Raw genomic sequence first — 23,610 nt, forward strand, 5'->3', positions numbered from 1 at the left:
AAAGTGTTCAGCCCAACCGTATAATATCGATACATGATTGAAGCAATACTTTTTTTTTTACAAAAACAAGGATTTTTGAGCGAAGAAGACGAAATTACGTAGCAATAATTGACAGAAAGCACCAAAAACATTAGGATCTTCAATTACTCAGAACAGTCAGTACATAAGTACGTATTTAAAGCTGCAATATTGATCGTACCTGCCTATTAAAGTCGGAGCATTATAATTTGATCGATTCTACTCATTTAATTCATTTTTAAATAATTGTAGTTTTCGAAGAAATCATTTCGAAAGCATTACAGTATACAAGCTTAGAAGCGTGCATTTGAACGGATTACCCGCAGGTATACCGCGAATAAACAGCTCTAATGCGCATGTGTAAGCTTTTATACTGTAATGTTTTCGAAATGATTTCTTGAAAAACTACAATTATTTAAAAATGAATAGAATCGATCAAATTATAATGCTTCGACCTTGTTTCAAGGTTATACGAGTCTCTCTACTAGCCATAATCGTAAATTGTCGACCATAAATAGAATCAAAATGATTAGATGTTGTTGTTGTTGATGATGATAATATATTCGATCACAGCTCAGCGGATGTCCGAAAGGGTAGTTTTGTGACGAAATAAGTTTTGGAAAAATGTCAGGCAATTTTAGCACAGCTCCATCGAATATTCATTACAAAACTTCTGTAAAAATTAGTTTATTTTTTGAGTTGAATAATTCAAAAAATTCGAATGTATTTCAGGGTGAACAGGGTTCAAAAATCAAAATCAAATCAACATTTCTGAAATCAAATCAATTTATGATCAAGGAAAAAACGTGATGATTTTCTTGAAGTAATCATCATAATTTTGAAAAAAAAAAAATCTTTTTGTTCGATATTAAGCTTGTCCCTCACTTCTTGAATGTTCAAGAATATACAAAGAATACAAAAATCAAAAAAATTGACATTGATCATCAACATCCATAATCTGATCATCAAATTTTGTTGATGATAAATATTTTTCCAAACAAAATCAAAAATTTTCGAACCCTGCCTTCGAAACTTGACCAAAAAGAAAACCCTCAACTTTGAACTAACTCATAAACAAGCCATATATTTTCTCAAAAAAACCTTTCCAAAATAAAACGAGTGCTGAATGGAGCATTTTCCTGTTAAAAAACCTAATACCTAAGTTATTATATGCGGAAGCTTAAACTTAATAAGTTCAGTATAATCGAGCTTTCAAAGAAACTCGATGCGATGGTAAAACGAAATAATATCGTGTGTCAGTCGCCAAAAAATTAGGAATGGCATGAGAAAAGATTCATTGAAATTTTTCATACAAAAATTGGTACAGTTATACAATAAGTATTGACAGGAATGCAACGCTTTAAGACAAAAAATATTTTTGTTTTGATCTCGAAAAGTTTTACACATTCCGTTGTTGTTAGCCTCAACAAGCCTTCGTTAGCTTTGAAGAATATCAACCATTTTGTTGGTACCTACATCCGCCCGTCTTTTATACGCACTAATATGAACAGGCCATAATTTTTCCCGTGAAGCATAAAAATTTCTTATTTGTTTTCATATTCAAGTTAAAACCTGCAAAATATTCTTTAAACATTTGGGTTGGTTGTATATTAATAATAACTTTTTGTTGTTCTTTCATTTCAGGTATAAAATGCTTTTATTTTGTTTATCGAACAATTTCATGGCATTATAAACGAAACAATAGAACATTTCTTGATTAAAATCACTAACTTTAAGAACATTTGATGTATCTACTTTGCTTATATATAACATTTATTATAACCCATTGTTTGACGAATGTGAGAAGAGAAGCGAGTATATTATGTATAACTGAACACCGCACTAAACATACAATACAATTTCATTGTTATTGCAGCCCCGTACAACAATACCTTCTAGATCTATTTCGAGATAAAAGGTGTGGGATTAATAAGCAGGTGGTAATTGATTTGGAAAATGAATTGTTTTTCAATTTTCTTGTTTCGTTTTAATTGGAGTTGATGCAAAGTTGGTGGATGAAAATTTTTGGTTCGGAAAAGTGAAAATCAATATATTCATGATTGATGTTCAATTACGTAAGACAGACGGCTGTGCAGAACGAATTTATTACCTATTTTCATCCATCATCTCGTATACCATAAAACATACTACACCGAGTGTAAAACGATAATACATTATATGTGTAATTGAAATGGGAGGTGAGAGGATACAAAGGATACGATCTCCACAATTATTATCGTGAAATAAAATTAGATGGCTTCATACAAGTTTTTTGACATTGTCGTTTGTCCTTATATGGTCGGGATTCTTTTCTATAATAGTTTTGAAAAGGACATTGTTCTGAAATAAAATGTTTTTTTTTCGACAATCTACAGTCTCTAACATTTTAAATTCCCGTTTTATTTTAAATTTCTTGTTTCTCTTATCTATCCATCTCGAAAGCAGAGAGTAGGAGAAATAAGAGAAATGAATAAAAAAAACCGTTTAAGATAGTGACAATTTTTATGTTGACAATTTTTGTGCTAGCACAAATTATTTGGCCTATCACAAAAATTTTTGAACTTTCGTTCAGTTTTTCGTTGTAATACAAATATATGTGCCACCACGAATATTTAGACTGACCACAATTTTTTTAGTTCGGTTCAGTTTCATCCAAGATCTCAAATCAATTTAAATTTACAGGACCAAGTTATAGACGGCAACTGAATTCGCCCTTCAATAAATAGTATTAGGTATAGGTTTTTGGTTTGCCATAGAAAGATAAAAAATGGGTGCTGGATATAAAACAAATAAAAATGTTGAGATAATAATTTCAGAAAAGGAGATCACATCAGAGATTATCATGATTATTTATGGTTCTATTGCAGATTTAGCTGCTTTAAGTGACTTTCCTGTAAGTGACATGAAAGTCGTGGGATTATTCACGAATAAATTGAGTGAACACAGTGTTTTCCGACCCCCCTGAAATAAGAAAGTTACAGCACTCGAAATACATCCACAAGTAGAAATTTTTGTAAGAAAATGTTAGTCGAATTTCATGATTCTTTGTATGCTTGCTAAGAGGACCGAAAGTAAAGCTGTCAATTCGCGGGGCGAAAGCTTTCGCTTTCGCCCCTTGAATTGACATTTCTTTACTTTCGGTCCTCTTAGCAAGCATACAAAACTTAATACGTAACTCTTTCGGCCTACTCAATCGATACGTAAATAACTATTTTATGCCAAATACTGCGAAAGTTTGTATTTTCGGTCCTCAAATGGTGACCGAAAGTAAAAAAAATTCAAGCCTTGGGCCGAAAGTAAATGTCACTGTCATCATTTTACTTTCGCCCCGTGGGCTTGCGTATTTGCGGGCCGAAAGTAAATGTCACTGTCATCATTTTACTTTCGGTCCTCATATGTCTCGAAAACACATGTTCACTTGATTGAAAGTACGCATTGAGTGTAGTGTTGTGTTGACGATAGCCAAATGTTTTGTGAGCAAGTGAATGTATGTTTACAGTAATTTCATTTGTTAAATTGTTTTTATTTTTATACCCCCTGGACCCCCGCGCTTTTCGGCATTTTGATGTTTCTACAGCAAATTTTGTTGATAACTCAACAGTTTAATTAAAATTATGTTTTGTTTCGGACCGAAAATACAAATCTTCCGCAGTATTTGGCATAAAAAATAGTATGCATCACTCGGGGCAAAAGTAAAAAAATGCAAATCGTGTAATTGCCGCCCTTGCCTGCGGCGCGGGCTGCAAACTTCACACGTTTGAATTTTTTTACTTTCGCCCCTTGTTATGCAAAATACTATTATGGTTCTAGTGCACATGAAAGTGTGTAGAGTTTGTAGAGTTTCACTTTTCCGATAAGACACACAATATGCATCTACTTAGTCTGACTAGAATGACATTAGTTATGGAATGTTATATGGAACAAAAATTCGTTCTAACAAAAAAAAATGTCCACTCACTTATGAAATTTTAATTCGAGTTCAAATTCATAATAACAAACTTTTCAAACATTTTAAAAACTTATTGCAAAAGAGATGCACGAGAGAATAAACTCTCAAAAGTTTACATCTCTCTCACGCTAAGTTTTTTTATGTGTTGCAAAGTAGTACTCTAAGTACAGTACTAAACTGCACAGTGTATTAGCAAACTGCAAAAATGTCGCAAAGTTTTAACCTTTCCATGACTGGGCATGGCTAACCAAACAACGCCAAAAATCAGAAATTTTGTCAGAAAATGTGTAGAGTTCAACGCATTCTGCCCATGTGCCCCGTCCGGGCCTGAATCTTTCTCTATTGTCATTTTATTGATGTCCCTGTTTCGTTGATAAAATATTTGTGCGGACATGTGTTGAGCTGATTAAATCGATTAATCAACAAAGAGGTCGTATTTATACACTAATATAGCAGTTTACGAAAATCAGATAAACAAAACATCCTAATATTTATATACCACCGGACGGAGAGTGTGAAAACTATTTGATAATAATAACGATAACACACCCGAAAAGTGAGAAAATAAACTTGATATTAGGTTAATATGTTATGTCCGAACTGGATGAATACGATAGTAGAATGTGGGTAGGCCACATAAGTAGAACTTTTGTTTTGGTCATATTCGTTTATGTTATAAATAGTAACACGCCAATTTACCAGTATCGGAAAGTGATCTTTCAACACAAATTCAATAAATCAACCAATCAGTTCAATAGCAGATTACAGCCGCGAAATATGAATTATTGTACCGTCGTATCTAAGTTGGGTAAATTAGAAATGCCTCGAAAGAACTATATACTTGAAAAGATGATTACCGAGCAGTTAACTTCAATTAGCCTTATTTAAGTAGAAAATTAATTTAAATTACTTGCTAATCGACCATTGACCTAGGACTTTCTTTAGCATAATTTGAACGAAGATTTCAATCTTAAACAAACCAAAAATTGAATGCCTTTTCCATTATTAGACAACTTAATCAATCTGTTAATGAAGGATGTCTGAAGTTACCTCAATTATAATATTACCAAACAATTTGTTTAGGGTACATTACCTTTCATTACCATTGTCATCAGTATGAATGTTTGTGTCAAAAGCAAATTAATTTAATTTCGCTTCTGTTATCAAAATTCTCGCCCGAAACTGATATTGTATGATGTATATATACCACCGCAGTTGATGTAAATGAAGTCATGGTTGATATGCTGTGTGTAACTACAGTCAGCGTGAGACAACGTATGACATTGTCATTTTGATTATCATATCATCTAAAATATCACAACGAGCCAAGTCCACTGTACGCATTGATACCGTGAGTGTGAGTTAGACGGATATATGACAACTATAAATATTAAAAGAGTGAAGATAGTAGTGGACTGAGCACGGATTTGATAAAACACTCTTCAATATAGGTAATTCTTACAAATCTGTAGGTATTAAACAGATAAACTGCTGATTTTGTTACGATACGTTGAAACGAGTCAATAAGTTTTGGATTAGTGTTGCCTGTGGCCTTCAATGTTTTTGTTATTTTTATCAAATTGATTTTTGACTTCAAAACATCCGACCATCTCTGGAGGTTTCCATTCAGATTCTGAATTTCAGAAAATTAGTACTGAAAAGACTTCATGTGAATCGCTTGTTTATTTCACCTTTTCACGTAAAATTCAAAGATAGTGAACAATTTACAGAAATTAGAAATGTTTTATCGCAAATTTCAATTGCTCTTCATCACTCAACTGTCGCACGTGCTTCACCTCACCTTTTCGCACCGCAATAAATAAGTCGACCATTGTTTTATTCATTCCCTCGCAAAACAGCTCATATTCGGTGGGCTCCTCCAAATTACTCAATGCCTCTTCAATTGAACACGGCATTCTCTTCAATTCAAGTGGATTCGGAGCACCAGTCACCTCTTTCTGCTCCAAGTGCAATTTCCTACGAATTCCGTCCAGTCCAGCTACAATTATTGCACTAACCGCCAAATACGGATTGGATGTTCCATCAACATTTTTCACCTCAAATCGATATTTACGATTCACGCCGGGAATGTAGGCCAAACGCAGGGTCGCCTCTCTGTTATCGATTCCCCAACAAACATAACAGCCGGCCCAGCAATGTTCTTGCGTACGACTGTAGGATGTAACATTGGGAAGGGTGAACGCACAAATTGAACTAAGGTGCTTCAAAATTCCGGCCAAGAAACTTTCTTCGAATGAATTTATTCCTTCAGGTGCATTAGGGCCTGTGTTGGTAACATTGAGTTTCGGAAACTTATCTATTGATATGTTGCAATGGGCACCTGATCCAGCTGAAACGAAATTATGATTCAATGCAAAACTTTGACTAATTTAAATGTGAACATCCTTACCATGATCAGCAAAAACCTTCGGAGCCAACGTTGCCTTGATACCGTACTTTTCAGCAATGTTATAAATAGTTTCGCGAGTACGAACCAAATTATCTGCAGCAGTTAATGGGTCATACGGATCAGTAACGAACTCAAACTGTCCTGGTCCACTTTCCGCATGAAAATGTAAGATTTCGATTCCTTGATCCGAAATCGACTGTGCGATTTCATCAATCATCTTGGCCGTTCGTTCAGAACGCAAAGCCACGCTTGAAGCATAAGTTGTATAATCAATTGGAGTGATTGAATCGAGTGACTTTTCCAAGAAAAAAACTTCAATTTCAAATCCAACGAGGAATGACAGCCCGAATTCATCTGTTGCCGTTCTCAATATCTTTTTCAAGCTTGATCTTGCACATCCACCGAAGGGAACTCCTGGATTATCTTTTTCTTCCAAGTCGACCATACATAGTGCGTGTGCTCCGGAACCATATGGCAATCTACACAGTTTATCGATTCCACTCGTAACATCCGGTACCATACATACTTCTCCGCGACAAGAAATTGCTGGCGGCAGTCCTGCAGGAAATTGATCCACGTGTCTCATCATACCCAATGCGGCGTTCGCCATGCAAAATCCTCTAGCAGCTGAGTTGATGCATTTTAAAAATTTTGCAATGGGAATAATACGTATCCGTACAAGATTCGATGAGTCGACGAGGGCTATTCTCACGAAGCGAATTCCTTTTTCCGAAAATCTAGCTACAATTTGATCTGCCATTTCTCGTTCACAGCAACGCTAAGTTACCTATAACAAAAATGCTTGTGTATTCAGACGTACCTTAACGCTGACTATAAATTACACTGTATTGTCACAACTACAAACATTGACTTTTAGCTGGTAGCAAACACAATTTTTAGTGTAGGTATAGGTAGGAAGAGACAGTGAATTCCAAATGGGAAATTAACAAAACAGCGTCAAAAGTAAACTAAAATTTAAAATGAAATGTTGTTCAATAGAAACTGCATAAAACATGAAATTTTCCTCATTCAAAGAAAGTCTTACGATTTTGTCGGTTTTTTTTAACATAATGACGTTATCATATTTCGTTATCATTGAGGGACCATTCACAAAGTACGTACGTAAAAATCGACATACTTCAGACTCCACCTCTAAAATATATGAGAAAAGTTTGAACAATTACGAAACCCACAATTTCGATTCAGCACAACAAATAAAGTCAGTAAGTTATATAATCAAGAATAGATAAAAATGGCAACAGGGGTGTGCTTTGTATAGTCAAAAATACAACTAAATAGATTGTTTTTTTTTATTTAATGCAAATATATGCGTTGGTTGACATTGTATGCCATGGATATAAAATAGTACAAGGTAACGTCAATACGGCGCAAAATTTCAAAATTGAAATTTTAAAATTATATAACAACTTTCTATGATAAGATATTGTTCCTCCTGGACATCGTTTTTCGCATGGAAACTTAATCCGTATGAAAAACCTGTTTTGGAAAACTTTTTTTTTCTAATTTAAGCAGAATAGTGGAACCTAATAAAGTTTTCAAATTTTTTGTTTCGAATCTACCTTCTAGTCTCTTAATGTCCATTGCAGTCAATGTCATTCGCGTCATTGAACTTCTCATTGGTTCTTACTTTTCCTTTATATTCCGATGATTCGATTATCTGTTAACAATACATAAACAACTCTTTATGGTCAGATGTTTTCGAGAGCACTTGTTTCATAGCACATCTTTAGGCATTGTGACAGTAAATTTTCGATTTTTGATATTTACGTACTCGTAGATTTTTGTATGCGAATGCGATATTCCGAAGTCTCAGCAGCTAAATTATTTTAATTGTTTTAATGAGACTTTACTCTACGTCTAAAATGATTTTAGTTTCTAGATCATCTAAAGATTTGCATTATATAATTAATAAATATTTATATAATATAATTAATGTACAGAATTCGGATTGAAACAATAATGTTCGCACGATGTTAGTGACACATTCGACTCACATGTGAGACTCTTTAGTGGTATTGTTAACGATAATAAACAAACCACTACTGCCATTTTTATCTCCTCCTGGGCATCAATTTTCATACGTTTGTAACTTTAAAAACTCGTAACTTGACAGTTCTCATGGGATTTTATACACATAGCTGTCAAGTTACAAATATTTTGAGTTACGAAAATACAAGAATCGTCGCCCCGATTATAAAATCAACTGATTTGATTGATTTCGTGGATCGAATGTTGTCCACTGCGCGAAATTCCTGAACACCGCACAATCGCGTGCCTATAAAAAATATAAAAAAATAAGTCGAATTTCACTATTCTTTCAGGAATTTTTTAATCCTAAAGAGTTACGTAATTTGTAATTGGAATTTGCAATTGGATTTTCTTGCAATTTTTGAACCCTCTCCCCCGATTGAAAACGCAAGATGTTGCCGTTTCAGTCTTTGCATTTAATGTGAATCCACAAGAATATGATATGATAATTACACATGTCTTAGAACATTGAGCTGTCATCTCGGTTATTAGGTGTGCAAATGTAAATGAATTATAGCTAATACGACCGAACATTATGAAATATTCCTCAGTATATATTGACTTAGCTTTCAGTACTAATATTGACTTATGAATTATTAAAGAGTTGTGAATTACTTACAAAGTATCAACCAAAGAAATTATTCAACTTTTCGAAAGTGTTTCTATAGAACCAGGCCGAAAGAACGTTAGATTCTAGTACGATCTATTAGAAATAAAGTTTTACAAATTTCTCAATATTTTTATCTCAGCTGGACAAAATTTCGAAGTTTACACAAAGAAATGACTCTTTTAATTCATAAAACTATCAATTGTTATACAACGAGCTAATGCGGCTTGTATATTCGGAACGTTCGAGAGAAAAAATCTGGACAATTTTATAAAAAATCATTGAAAAAAATTAATAAATAAAACTATGATGCATACGAATCGTTTCCCGCAACTTTCTCATTGAATTATAATGTTATTAAGTAAAGTGAGTAAATACAGTTCGTAGTGGAAGATCATTATGCATGACGATACTATTGCTTCTCCAACTTGTTAGCAGTTTTCGTCATGGACACATGAGTAATTATTTTATGGGAAAATTGTATGTGAGTAGTAGACGTTAAACATCAAAAAAAATTTGTCACAAAACGGCATTTGGATAAAAATGTTAATTTAGAGATGGAATTTAAATTCCGACAAACAATTTCTTATTCCACATCAATTTCAAAGTCAATAATTTTACATGAAAAAAAGAAACTAATAAAATCTCCACCCAAATAAATATCAAAACGTGATTATGATCACTTTGGAAAGTAATATTGTTCATCGGTTCATCACATGTCATGTTTAATTTAGTCAATTATGGTAATGTCACAAACATATTATCGTCGACTGACTAGGTAATCAATTTTTGTCATTTGTGTGTTGAATATACTTATCGAATATATTGAAACAAGAGAAAAAATTACAATTTTTCTGTCGTTTATTTGACCAAACCGTTTTATATGAAACAAAAGAGAAAACTGAAACACACATTTCTGCTGGAACGCAATGTAATGATTATGTCATTAGTCGTTTAACCGGTTGTTCTGTACCTATTACGAACGTAACGATTTGTAGCTATTATTTAAATATTATGGTTAAAGCGTTAGAAAATGAGTTCATTTGTACAACTTTTAAAAGAAGTAGCAAATAGGGTCGTTCATCACCAATTACCAATCACCAAGAATATATAAATTCCTTTTATCATTGTCAAGTAGTCTTAAATAAGTCGATATCTTAATGGCAGGATGAGACATTTCCTTTTAAATTTGTTTTGTTCGTTTGACAGTGGAACACGTTACCACATTCAATATTATTCGAATTTTGCAAATTTCTGGCACCACATAGGCAACATGAAGAAATTGAATTTCAGACTCCCTTAGTCGTTGCGTCCAATATGAATGAATATATCGGAGTGCCTGGAGGACACACCGATACTTACTATTATTTTAATACAAATTTTGAGCGCGTAGTTGGCCAATCTGCATAATTCCTCGTATCATGGCTTGGATATTAATACTACATGTTGTGAAAGTCAAACTGATTCTATTATCTAGAAGGGTACACCCTAGTTTCGACAGACCATCCCGCAACATCTAAACTGTTGTCTGAGAAAGCGCAATACATACGAACTAAAAGTTTTAGTATCACACACTAGGTAATGTTTAAAGAAGTGAAGTAACAGATGGCGATACGTATACTTTGTGAAAGGTGAACTAAAATTTATGAAAACTGCTATTAAGGCTATTAGAGAGTTTGCGCAAATGACGTATAACCTATACGTCGACTTATAAATCCGAATTTATAAGTTATAAGTCAGGTGGTTATAAGTCAACCACCCATAAAGTAAAAGTCATAAGTTTATAGGTCGAAAGTCGAAAGTTATAGAGATGAGAAGATAAGGGATCAGATGGAGCAATTGAACTCTAGGAACCAATCTACAGTGACGTCAATAATCCCAAAAATATAGAAGTCAACCCACAAAATCATGTAAAATCCATCAAATTCTCGAAGTTCTTGGGCTGAGAAGAGTTAGGAGCGACAGAGGACGAAAATTTTTTGCATCATAATGTCTATCTCAACCTAACAGCTCGTGTGAAAAGTCTGGCACATACCATCAAAAAATGATGGTCCTGACTCTGTCGTCAGTTGTAGCTCTTCAGAATGAAGTCAAAAAAATTACAATGAGCAAAATATTTTCACTCGTTAACTATTCCTTACTCTTCTCAGCCCATACGAACTTCAAGATTTTTATGGATGTTACATGATTTTGTGGGTTGACTTCTACATTTTTGGGATTATTGACGTCACATTAGGTTGGTTCCTTAAGTTTAATATGATCTACAATCTTCCCATCTCTATAACCTTTGAATTTCATACTTTGGACCTACAAACTTATGAACTTATAACTTTCACTTATAACTAATGACTTATAAATTCGGATTTATAAGTTATACGTCATTCTCGCAAACTGTCTCCCAAGTAGCATTTCAGAAAAAATAACTTATTCGTTAAAATAACGTTGTAGTAACGTTGCCACAACGGTTGTGCAACCGTTGTTGCCCGGTTATAGTTCAACCTACGTCAATTAACCGTTGGATAACCGTTAAACAACGAAAAAGTTAAAAATTATAGTTGCTCTACCTTAAATTTTTAACTTTTTCGTTGTTTAACTGTTATCCAACGGTTAATTGACCTAGGTTAAACTATAACCGGGCAACAACGGTTGCAAAACCGTTGTGACAACGTTGCTACAACGTTATTCTAACGAATAAGTTATTTTTTCTGAAATGCTACTTGTGCACAATAAGTTTGTTACTATATTCAACTTTCGTGTGAGAGAGCTTTGAAATGGTAATGCGATAAACTCAAGTACTTCAGTCGTTAAGTACTACGACAGATTTTTGAGTTGTTTCCAGCGTTCACTTCAAAGTAAAACGAAACAAACAAACATCCATTCAGGTTGTTACTTCAAAAACTGAACAGTAGATCTGAACTGGATGTAGTAATTACAAGATTAATTTAATCGCCTATAAACAGAGAACGTTATAAGTGATGCAGGTTGAATATGTACATAAGGCTGTGCCCCACTTTCAGACTTATTCATAAAGTCTGAACGACCATATAAGTCCCTTAGAATTTCAACATTTATACCTACAATTTTGTAACAAGCATTTACATTATATCCGACCTATTAATTCTTCACGCAAGAATAACGTTTTATACGAATACTTTCAGCATAGATTCTAGTTGGTGAAAGACGTTTTCAGCAAGTTTTAATTTGTTTTCTGAAAAATGTTGATTACCCCTGTTCGAAATTGTAATATGAATACCGAAATCAATCGAATATTTTCTGAATGCTAATCATTTATGGTACAGCCAATTTATTCCATGCAATGCCACAATAATTGATGTGACAAAAAGCGAATATTTATCAAAAAGGGATGAATTGAAAAATGTACATTCAAACCTTATCGCATATATTGCTCGTGAATTAGAACTTTTGTATGTGTAAATGACCACCACATGTTATACACGTATTGGGTGGGTGTATACGTATTTATTATATCGATTTCTGTGTATCCATTCGGTAAATTAATTTCTCCAACAAAAATAAATAAAAAAAACTTTCAGGCAAAATATTTTCATAACAAAATTAATTAATTTACTTCATAATTGCAAACAAGAAAAAACCGAAATAGTTTCTGAATAGCAGTGGACGAAATTTTTGTCGATGACCACGTGATGCGTCACGTGACGCAAGTATTGTTGTCGTGGTTGTCACATTTAACATCGATTCAATCGATCAAAAAGTTCACAACTTGTTTCCCTTTTTAGAAACGAATGTGAGCGACAACTACGACAACTAGTAATTAGCTATTCGTTATCTAATTTACCAAATTAGTTTGAAGAACGAAGTAACAGATTTCGCTGAAGCATGGTGTTTGCATGGTGTTTCTAAATGGCGTTCGTTTTTCTGTGGCACCAAGGATACCTCATTAGTAAAACAATATTGTACAATTATTAAACGTAAATCTTGTGCAGAATCAGCAACAGCCAAACTTCACCAGCTGATCAACAAACGTACTCTCAATCAAAACATAATCTAAACAACGAGTTTACTACAGTCATACGTGTTATGTGCGCACATAGATGACATTAACGTATGTAGCTTGCCTTTGAATTGTTTTCGATACAAAGGTATTGTCTTTGTCGACCAGCTGGAGATGTTCAGCGTTGCGGATTCTGCACAAGCTATACGTTTAATAATTGTATATCGAATACCAGGTAATACTTTAAACAATAGATTTTGCTCGAAGCATGAGTTGAGGTTTCTTAGTTATACGGTAAATGAATCCTTTTACCTTGTCTTTTGAGTAAAACAACGTACGTTCATTGTCTGTACATAGTTCGTTTTATAAGTCGTGAATTCAACATTCTGCTACCATCGGGTCTGGCCTCGATTCATGTAAATACCTTGTGTGTGTTAGACATTAGACTGTGTACTCAAAATAGATTTTTCCCATATTTTCTTTGTATAAAGATGAGTTTCGCTATAATCTTAACATATTTTCTGAAATAAGACTACAGTGAATGAAAGTGATTCAACGTTGCGTTTGTTCACCCCTTGTCACTTTTCATTTTGAATTGTCAGCAGACTTACGGTGTCAATTAGGTTTTTAAATTGATTTCTATTCGGTTTTTTTCTTCTTTCCATTGAATATTTAATACAAAAGGGATAACAATTATACCGAACGAAACGCTCGTGTAAAGCTACGGTTAATACCTTGTCCCTACCGACAACAAATCGACGATCCGTTCATAATTCTCCAACAATAGCAAACCACAAATATACCTACCAAATTAAGAAGCAAATTTCCGTAGAATGTATTCAAATCGATTAATTTTAATGAATTTTATGAATAAATTTACATGTTCTTGCTTACCACATCTAAATTCGAAAGCCTCTAGTATCTCTGCTAGCCTATCTAGCGTGAGGTAAGTGGCATTATCATCATCATCATCATCATAATATGAATCGAACAATATTTGATTTTCGAATTCGTCAATCGACATCCTACATTTTCTGTGACTATTATTAGTTTGCTTGAGTGTGTTGCTATGGATCTATCTATTTTACGGCATGTACAGAGGTTTCAGATTCCATTTTAAATATATTGGTTAGTAATAGGATTTCCATCACCATAGAAATGTACATTTGGTGGAAATGATTTGTGTTTGAAGAAAAGGTAAATCTGCTCTGGGTGAAAACCATTCAAGTTTTATTACAGATCAGTCTACAGATTATGAATTTGTTCAATGTAAACAGCTAACAAATCTTGTTGTGTTTTTTATCATAAGTCTTGTTTTTGTCGAGCGTATAACTATAACTCGCGCTTTTGTTAGCTTGTTCTTCATAAGTCATCAAAATGTAATGTTGCGAGATGTGTTCGAAAATCGCACAATTTTCTTTTCATTTTTTAAATGAGTTTAATTTTTACCTTTTACGCGCCAGGGGCACTTTAAAATTTGGGTTCTTGTCGTTTTTAGCAAACTTCAGTCTTTTTCGTGCATGTTTTTTTGGCGCCGGGGCACTGCCAGTCTAGCCAATCCAAATATTTAAAATTGAAATTCACAACAACTATGAACTAGGTTATGAAGTCCTCATGAAAAAGATCAATTTTATAAATTTTTAGATTGTAAGCTTTAAAAACCAAAAAGGATTTGAACGTCGTACGCTATTTCGTTTACTCCGCAAAATCATCTTTATACATATAATAGTGTGATCCTCACTAACACATTCATAGCTATAATATTTCCTAGTTTATGTCGCAGGATTAAAGCGATGTTACATAAAGCTGATGAAAAAAGCTTAAAGTTCTTACTTTACGGTTTCTTTTATGCACATTAATATTCCATAAATAAATCGTAAATTTTTGATTTTATTTTAAGTAAATTTCTATGGTTTGCCTTGACTCTCTCAAACCGGATTTTGTTGTAGTCCTTGAATTTTTTAACTAACTGTAAAAAATGAAAAAATACATTTTAGTACCCGTGTATTATATGCAAGTTCTTAGACAGAACTCTTTGAAAGTGCAAGGAAAATTTAAGTAGATGGTAAGTAGGAAAGGAATTATTCACATGGTTAATATATTAAACGAAATTTTGAAAGTACATTTTCTGCAAAATGTTCTGTGTTTACGGTCTGATATTGTTATTTTTATGCTTCCTTCATATTTACATATTTTCAATAGATAATGTGAGAGTAGATGCTGTGGTAAGCCTCAAAACTAAATTGTTGATTCTGAGATGATTCTAAACTTCAACCGTATGGTAAAATTCAGAAAAAATTCATGAAGTTTCTTGTAAATTTTGTACAAATATATGTACAAGGGGATTGGTGGGTCTTAGGGTTTTAATGTAATTTATGGTTCACATACGATAAATAAATAAATAAATGTAATTTATGTCCATCCATATACGTCATACACTTTAATTGAGCTGATGCATGAGTATCAAATTTTTTTTAATTTTTATAATAATAATTAGATTACATTGAGATTCAAAATTATAGGCTTTTATTTTTCGGATTCAGATGTTCGAGAGAGAGAGAGAGAAGCACGTTTCCATGTAGGAACATAGCCAGACAAGGATATTCAGAGGCCGCTCAGTGGCAGAAATTTTAGACCCGTACGAAGTACTGGGGTCTTATAGGTTTACGCATACGTTTGTAACATGTCGAATTGGACTCCCTGAGTAAGTGGAAATCTATTGTGGTTGTACATAGATGCCAAATCAGCGAAAAAAAATGTCCGTCTGTCTGCACGATAACTTGAGTAAAACACATCCGATTTCTAAAATTCTTTTTTTGGTAATATCAAAAAAAAACTAAGTTCGAAGATGAGTGATTTTGGATCGACCCCTCCCGAGCTGGGGCCCAATAAGTGCTTTACGGTTTTTCGAAGACATCTCCAGACATTTAAACGCTACACTTGTAAGTGATACGTCAAATAAAAAGTATTTGCAATACCATTCGACAAAAAAAAAGTTTATGGAAATCGGATGACCGACTCGTGAGTTAGACCCCTTGGTGTGAACTAGGTACAGGTCGCCAAGCAGTTTTTGCTTGTAGGGCGCCCAAATTCGAACATATTTCGTCTACTTATATTTTTGCTTTATTAGATAGGTATTGACTGTTCCAATCAGGGGAAAAAAGTTTATGAAGTTAGGTTCACCGGAGCGTGATCTAGGTCTCTTGAAGTGAGCTCTTATCCGGCTACTCGGCCGTACAGTGAACGTGGAGTATTTTGTCAATATCTCGAGTAAATTTTGACCGAATTTCATGAATTTTTTTTTGTTTGAAAGGTATTAACGAATGTAAAGCGTCGGTGCTATTTCCATATTCCATATTCCATATATGGACATCTATATATAATTATATACCGCTATATTGAGATATATACAGGCATATAGAGCTATATAATATCATATTCATCTGTAAAATGTTTATTTATAGTAAAATATAGGTAATTATGGCGTTATATAGCTGTTTAAATAGGAATGTATGAAATTTGGCTGTCGATATTGTCTCTGGCAATTTGTTTGTATGTAATAACAAGGCAAAGAGTGGATAATGTAAGTGCTTTTAAAGGGCGAATAGCTTTTCAGTAGAGAAGAGTATCAAGTAAGAGATATAAAGAGTTTCACACTAAAGGCGTACGAATAGGTGTTTCGTACGGGTTGGCGTTAGCTATGTTTTTTATTCAGTTTTTGCCCGAATTTTTTACAAGTCTCTGAGCGAGCTCCTAGTATCCCTCTAAGTACGGCTCTGACAATACGTGTCTAAGAACGCATCGAAACGTCGAGCTGTTGAATCAACAGCATAAAAGTGTAAAAATTACGTTGAATCTCACTGTAGTTTGTATTTCAATTAATTAAACTTTAAACTATTGTGAAATCTTTCTGTAATACGAAAATACTCTTAGTGTGGTGTTCTTGTATCTAACTTGGGTACTTAAAGTAAGGAAATGAGTTAACCTTTTCGGGACGCGTGATGGAATAAGTACAATAAAATATTCAAGTTTCTTTGTCTTAGGGAAGACATACCGTAAGTACACAATTTATCTGAAAATTTTCCTAAGGTAAACATTCTAAAATTCTTTCGTTTATCTACAATTCTATGGGAAAAAATCTTTAAAATTCTTCCGAAGATAAGACATGGTAGCAAAAAGTTTAACACTCTAGTCCCAGCCTGCAGAATTAAATCGAGTAAGTAAACTCCTAAATTGCACAGAACAAATACTATTTCCTTATGTCAAACGATAACCGACCCACAAATTGATTGGGGTTAGTAAAATCAACCATTTAAATTCCGTTCATAAGCCATATATGTAATTCAAATATTTTACTTTTGTGTCTCATGGGATTACCGACAGATTTTCTCAATATTCACGAAAACGTTTTTTTTTTCGTTTGGAAATGGGAAAGGCATGAATGTGTTCAAGTGTTTGGCTCAAACATAAAACGATAGTAGAAACAAAAAAGAGATTCGATCGAAGAGAAAAAATGTTAGGACGAAAAAAACTCGAAATGCTTTTGTGGTGATAATAAAAAATAATTGCCTAGCTTAAGGGTAGTGCAAATAAATAAATTTCTACACGCATTACAGACTGCGAATAATCTTACCGAAATAAAGCTCTTGATAGATACGAATTTTGCTTTATTTAATTTATGAGAAGCTTTCGTGTGTGTAAAAGTAATTTTTTTTTACCTCCATCGACACGTTCATGAGTTCTACTGAGAGAATTAAGGAAATTTACGTTATCTTTTGTTCTTCCACTTCTCACGTTTTACTTTTGAGTTCAATGTTTTATCTGCGAATATCAGCATTAGATTCGGAAACACTTGGGCCTATTGATAATTTATGATTTACGTCGTGGCGGTTGTAAAATTACTATAACAATTTATGAAATGAATATTTATTGCAACAGGTTTTAATTCAACTGACAAATTTTGTCATTGAATGCTGGCTGCGATACTTTTTATAAATTTATGCAACTTTCGTTTGTGAAATGTGAAACGTTTTGGTAACGTAAGACCAGTCTTTTATTATTATTTGACTTGATACTCGTATTAATGAGTGCTAAAATGTACTTTTCATGAAAAGTTCACTGATCACATCTAGTGACATAAACCACTTCATTTCGCAACCCGCTGCATAAATAACTTTTTACATTTCACGATATTAAGCTTTCGAATCCGGACTAGATGTAACCACTTTATGCTTGTACCAATTTTGCTTACATCCTGTGTAAACCAAATTGTTCCGACTGAATATTAAGTACAGAAAAATGGACGGTTGTGTGTGGTATGTAAACTGTGGTACTTGGCAGACATTTGTGTATTAATTGCTGTTTAGTTATCCCATGGAGTTATTCCCGAAGGTTTTCACAATTTCCTAGAAATATGCTTTTGTCGACACGTTATACTACTACTTTGTATTTACACAATTTTCGATTGTCCAGGCCTTTGTATGTTTAAAAGTAGCTAATAACATTCCACAAACCTTCCAATCCAATTAACACGGAGTTTTCTTTTTCCTCGACGCTTGTCAAAACTGAGGAAAATTACTTCGAAACTTGTAATTGCCTATAGCCCATACAACATCAAAAACTTAATTCGTCAAAGTTTTCCACCGAACAATTTCAAAAAGAATTTCCACTTCACCTCACAATCATTTATAGAGAAAATGTGTATACCGAATATACGGCGTTACAGTGTGTTTATCCTACTTTTATTACTTACATGTTGTGTGTGTACCGAAGAAAAAAAAAGAGAGGAATATGGGTAAATACTGTGGAAATATAGAAAACTTGTTGATTTATTTACCTTCAGGGCAATTTATCCCACTGATGATAACATATAATTTTGTATATGTGCGTATTAACATACAAATAAGCCCACATTTAATGCTGCATGGGTGTATTTGTGTTGGGATTTTATCTCATCGCTATTATGTGTACTTAGGAAGAGAAAAATAAAAAAAATGAATTGAATGAAGGGAACCAAAAGTAGAGGCACATAAATCTTCAGTATCCAGCCAGGAAGCAATTAAGCTCATATAAGAATTTGGTTTAATAAGGAAAATTCTAATTAGATGTATGTAACGATAAAAAGATGATGTGTAATGGTACGTCTGGATGTATGTTCGATTCATCTCAAAGTTCCTGTGGATGTATGAACATGAGATCGGCTTCCGTGTGTATAATACGTAACCCGCTGAAGCGTGTTATTGAACAACATTTCGGAGCAAGCTATTCTGTGTTCTATGTATGGCTCGGGCAGGTGCGTATGTAATATTCATACATGCATCGTAATGTGAGTGAGGCACTTTTTTGTGGTTGATTAAGTTATACTAGCGAAAGATAAGTTTTGTTCATCCAGTGGAATGATTTAATAAAATTATTGCCTTTTGCACGTAGTACGTTGCGTGTTTGAATTTGTACGAATTAGATCATGTATCCGGGTGAATCGATATTTATTATGGAAAGTTCAATTAAGCGGTAATTCTGTTAGTTTGCATTTGATGATCCTTCACGTTAAATTTATTTTTATTTTAGCATAATCCAATTAACAATGTTAATATAAAGTAGTTTGTTTGTATGAACGAATAAAATATTGTGAATTTCCTTTGTACTGTACATTCGAGCATAAGTTTATAATTGAAAAATTCTTTAAATATAAAAGCCAAGAGTCCAATTAGGAGTGAAGTATATGCAAACGACCGAAAACTGCGGTTAAATCTTAACAGATATTCAACATATTTACATATTTTAACTGTATGTGGAATGAATAAAAAGAATTTGAAACTACGGAGGTATCACGAAATACCTTGAAATTACCTTTTAGCGAGCGGTTGACCATTATCGAAAATGTTGGTAGAAACTGAAAGAGTTTTGTAACAAAATGGAATTTTTGGTATTGAGGGGAATTATTGGAATTTTTGGAAATATTGGCATTTTTGCTATTGAGGGGAATTACAATTGTTAAAAGTTTCATATATGCAGAATATTACCAGCTGGATCTACTAACACACACTTTTTGTATGATAAACAATCAAAACACATTCCTAACAATGTGTTTACTTCATTCATACGTGTTATGTGCGCGTAGATGACGTTTAACGTAGAAATGCACTGTGTGTAGGTTGTCTTTGAATTGTAAACAATACAAAGCGTTTTTGTTTGTACACCAGCTGGTGATATTCAGCTGGTGCTCATTCTGCATATAAGAAACTTTTAGCAATTGTATTGGAATTTTTGGAACTTTTTATAATTATTGGAATTTTGCAAATAAATGGTATTTTGGTATGGAAACGATTTTTTGGTATTGAAAGAAATTTTTGGAATTGATGGAACCTTTTGGAAATCTTTGATTTTTAGTAGATTTTTTTTTAATTCGAGGGGTGACGCACTTTCATTTAATCCATTAAATCCATTTAATCCAAAGAAAATCTTTAGTGTTACCGAAATTTTTAGACTACCCACCAAAAAAATTGGTGAACTAATTACGAAAATTAAATTGACACGATTCCCAGTGAGTTTAAGTACTCGTGAGATAAATAAAAAGTTTTTTTTGGTATTAAATTGATTTGATCCACTTATTCCACTTTAAACCAAAAACTGCTAAAAGTGTAATTTTACGCTTTTGAACGTTGTACTATGAGTTGTAGTACGTGGTTCGATCAAAATCAAGCCCTTTTAAGACTTTTAAAGTAGTTGGTAAAATGAACTTTTTTCCTTTTTAATCCATTTAATCCAATTTTTATTCCATTAAATCCATTTTCTTCCTGTAGTACCAAAACCGTCACATTCACTCACCAAATTTAGTACCGAAAGAGCAACATTCTCCCCTACTATTTTCTCTCAATTTTCATTCCCGCTTATGTCATTTTCGATCCTATCTTTATTCTTTCCCAAATGTGTCAAGTTGTTGTATGTACGCGAATGTAATGTTTTTAGTGTTTTGTGACAATGCATTCATAAGGATTGCTTTCAGCATTCATACGGACTGCTTTCGGCATTCATTCGGATGTCTTTCGGCATTCCTACAGATTGCTTATTTTTCGACATTTGTGAGAATACATGCACACGGAACGGACTTCTTTAGGCATTCATACGGATTACTTTCGGCATTAATATGGAATGCTTTTGCACCGGTATGTTGTTCAGTTTTGTTGTTATGTTTTGTTCGGAATGTGACTTTGGTACTCCAGGAAGAAAAATAGTATACAAACCACGGATCAAAAAGGTGTGTTTTAGACCACGGTGGTGAAAACGTCCTTAGTCCTTGTATGTCCTTGGTATGTAACATACTATTATTCCAGAAGTGTGTCACCCCTCGAAAAAATTAAATTGGAATTTTCGGAAACAAATTTAGGTTTATAAAAATGAATAAAAATTTGTTTAAAAAAAAGGCTAAAATTTTTTAGCATTGAACCAAATTTTTGGTGGTGTGGAATTAAAAAAAAATGAATTTTTAGTATTGAATGAAATCTGTGGCATTGATGGATTTTTTGGAATTTAAGCTTGTAAAATATTGTACGTAAACGTAACTCGGACGAAAAATGAAAAGTCACGTCTTCGCGTTGTTTTTGACCTCGGATTCGCACTAACAAAATTTACGCGAAAATTGAACTTTTAAACTTTTCAGTCCTTATGGCGTTAGTCATTTTCCTGTTCGTGCTGGAAACCTCTCATTCGCTAAAAAATCCTTTTAGCATAAGTTAGGAACAATGTTTTGCCTAAACGACGTTGAAAATACGCGAGGAAGTCGCGATATTTCAATGCTAGTTAGGAAAATATCTATTTTTTTTAAATATTTAACCAACTGAGAACTTTGATTGATTGTTCATTAATTAAAATAGCGGTTACAAAATGCACCGACCACATATGATTATGATTTACAGATTTAATTTATGTAAATAACATGAAATGCAAAAAATTATTAAAATTTTATTATCCTTTGCAGGTACTACACACAGAGATTCAATTACAATTATGGTAATACCAGCTGAAACGTATTTTGCCGGCAAATCGGTATTTATGTTGTGTAATTAAAATCTGTTTTGTGATAAATTACTTTAATCGAATTGGAAAAGCTTGTTGAAAATCATTGAGTTTAATGAGTTAAAAATCGAGCTTGTATCGCCAGATCGTGACTAAATGTTAATTTGAAAAAGGAAAAAAAAAACAAAGAACAAACAAATCCGACAAGAACATTTTAATTAGCTTGAAGAATAAATCAATGGTATGCCGGCTGCAACGATGTTTTCCAAATTCAAAAGTGGCCCGGCAACACCACAAAATCCAATCGATGGTAATCCAATTTCTCAACACTTTGAAATTGGCAAACAGACAGCATGTGCTGGACCAGAATTAGTTTGGCGAATTCACGATGGATATAAGAAGAGTGATGGTCGGGTAAGTACACGGGCAAAGTTTTAATTCGGTTGGAAATCGTTTTTGTTTATTTTTTTTCTCCTGTTTGCTGAAAATTTTATTCGACCATTTTGTTGATGAGGCGATAAGAAGTGAGGGTTGATTATATATTTTGAGAGTAATGGATTGTTGAAGATACTTGAAACTGAAGCCTAAAAATAAATTGAAAACTTTTTTCGGGGTCAAAATCGAATCCATTTTACATTATTGGAGTCGTAATCACAAAAATATTCAAATTTCAAATAAAACTTTTTCTTTTCGTTGTTCACATTAAAATATACGACACTGGCTTTAACCAAATACCTTCATCATTTCTTTTATTCAACAAACGAACGAACTTTAACCATAAAACTCGTCGGAAAGTATGGGATGATACATCACACATACCGTATGCAATGTGATGAGGATACACATCGAAAATATCTACCGAAAAAAAGAAAATTTATATGAGGATCTGTCTGATAATTTTGGCTAATACACTCAGACTTTCTTTAATATATTTTATTCATTTCTTCCATTCCCTTGTTTATTGAAACCAAAAAAGGCATGACAACACCTCACACGACTCCAAAGATTGTTTTTTTATTCATGAGACCATGTGACTACAAGGCAATTTTTTGTCTAGAAACTTTGTTATGTCGATGGTATTAGTGTGTTATTTATCAATTCAATAATCAATAGTATACGAAGCGTACGCGGAACGGATCTAAAACCCATCAGCTGTTATTGACGATATTTCGGCCCTTCACTGCCCTGGTTAGCCAGTGTCTCCTTTCTTTAAATTTTAAATTAACGAATATGCAAACTGACCTAACTCTTCCGATATTCGTTTTTTCTTGTATACGTACAGTTAATGTCAACCGAATTTGTGGCTCAGTTTGCTTCAACTATTTTATTCATAGATACACTACACCTTATATACATGTATCTATATGCCTACGTTAGGTTTTACATTCACAAACCCGCGTGTAGAACCGTGTGATTGTGCGAGTCGACTTGCTAGAACAAAACTTACTCACAAATTCGGTTGATATTAACTGTAGTTGTTGCAAAAAAGATATCCTTTACAAACCAAATTATCGTAAAAATAAATAAACGAAAATAAAATATCGAATTTCAAAGGAATCATGGAAAACTCTGATGGAAACAAGGATTTT

General features: G+C 33.3%; 2 protein-coding genes across 4 annotated transcripts in view; one reads left to right on the forward strand and one right to left on the reverse strand.

The window, feature by feature from the left end:
* The window catches only part of LOC119080834 (SCY1-like protein 2), a 106,334-nt gene that overhangs the window by 12,517 nt on the left and 70,207 nt on the right, over positions 1 to 23,610 (forward strand). The window contains exon 2 of the mRNA XM_037189391.1: positions 21,984 to 22,435. Within this exon, the coding sequence (XP_037045286.1) occupies positions 22,265 to 22,435 (171 nt within the window). The 5' untranslated portion in view covers positions 21,984 to 22,264. The remainder of the gene's footprint in view (positions 1 to 21,983; positions 22,436 to 23,610) is intronic.
* LOC119080848 (protein fluG-like) lies at positions 5,631 to 9,919 on the reverse strand. Of its 3 annotated transcripts, none has more exons than XM_037189413.1 (3): positions 9,881 to 9,919; positions 6,378 to 7,164; positions 5,631 to 6,317 (listed from the first exon to the last, which is right to left on the reverse strand). In XM_037189413.1, the coding sequence occupies exons 2-3, from the start codon at positions 7,135 to 7,137 to the stop codon at positions 5,701 to 5,703; spliced, it is 1,377 nt and encodes a 458-aa protein (XP_037045308.1). In that variant the 5' UTR covers positions 7,138 to 7,164; positions 9,881 to 9,919; the 3' UTR covers positions 5,631 to 5,700. The 3 variants fall into 3 exon arrangements, with proteins under 3 accessions (XP_037045308.1, XP_037045306.1, XP_037045305.1); XM_037189411.1 differs by lacking the exon at positions 9,881 to 9,919 and adding an exon at positions 9,039 to 9,095 and having other exon boundaries at positions 6,378 to 7,163; XM_037189410.1 differs by lacking the exon at positions 9,881 to 9,919 and having other exon boundaries at positions 6,378 to 7,342.

This window comes from Bradysia coprophila, unplaced genomic scaffold (assembly GCF_014529535.1).
Source record: "Bradysia coprophila strain Holo2 unplaced genomic scaffold, BU_Bcop_v1 contig_350, whole genome shotgun sequence".
Classification (NCBI taxonomy): domain Eukaryota; kingdom Metazoa; phylum Arthropoda; class Insecta; order Diptera; family Sciaridae; genus Bradysia; species Bradysia coprophila.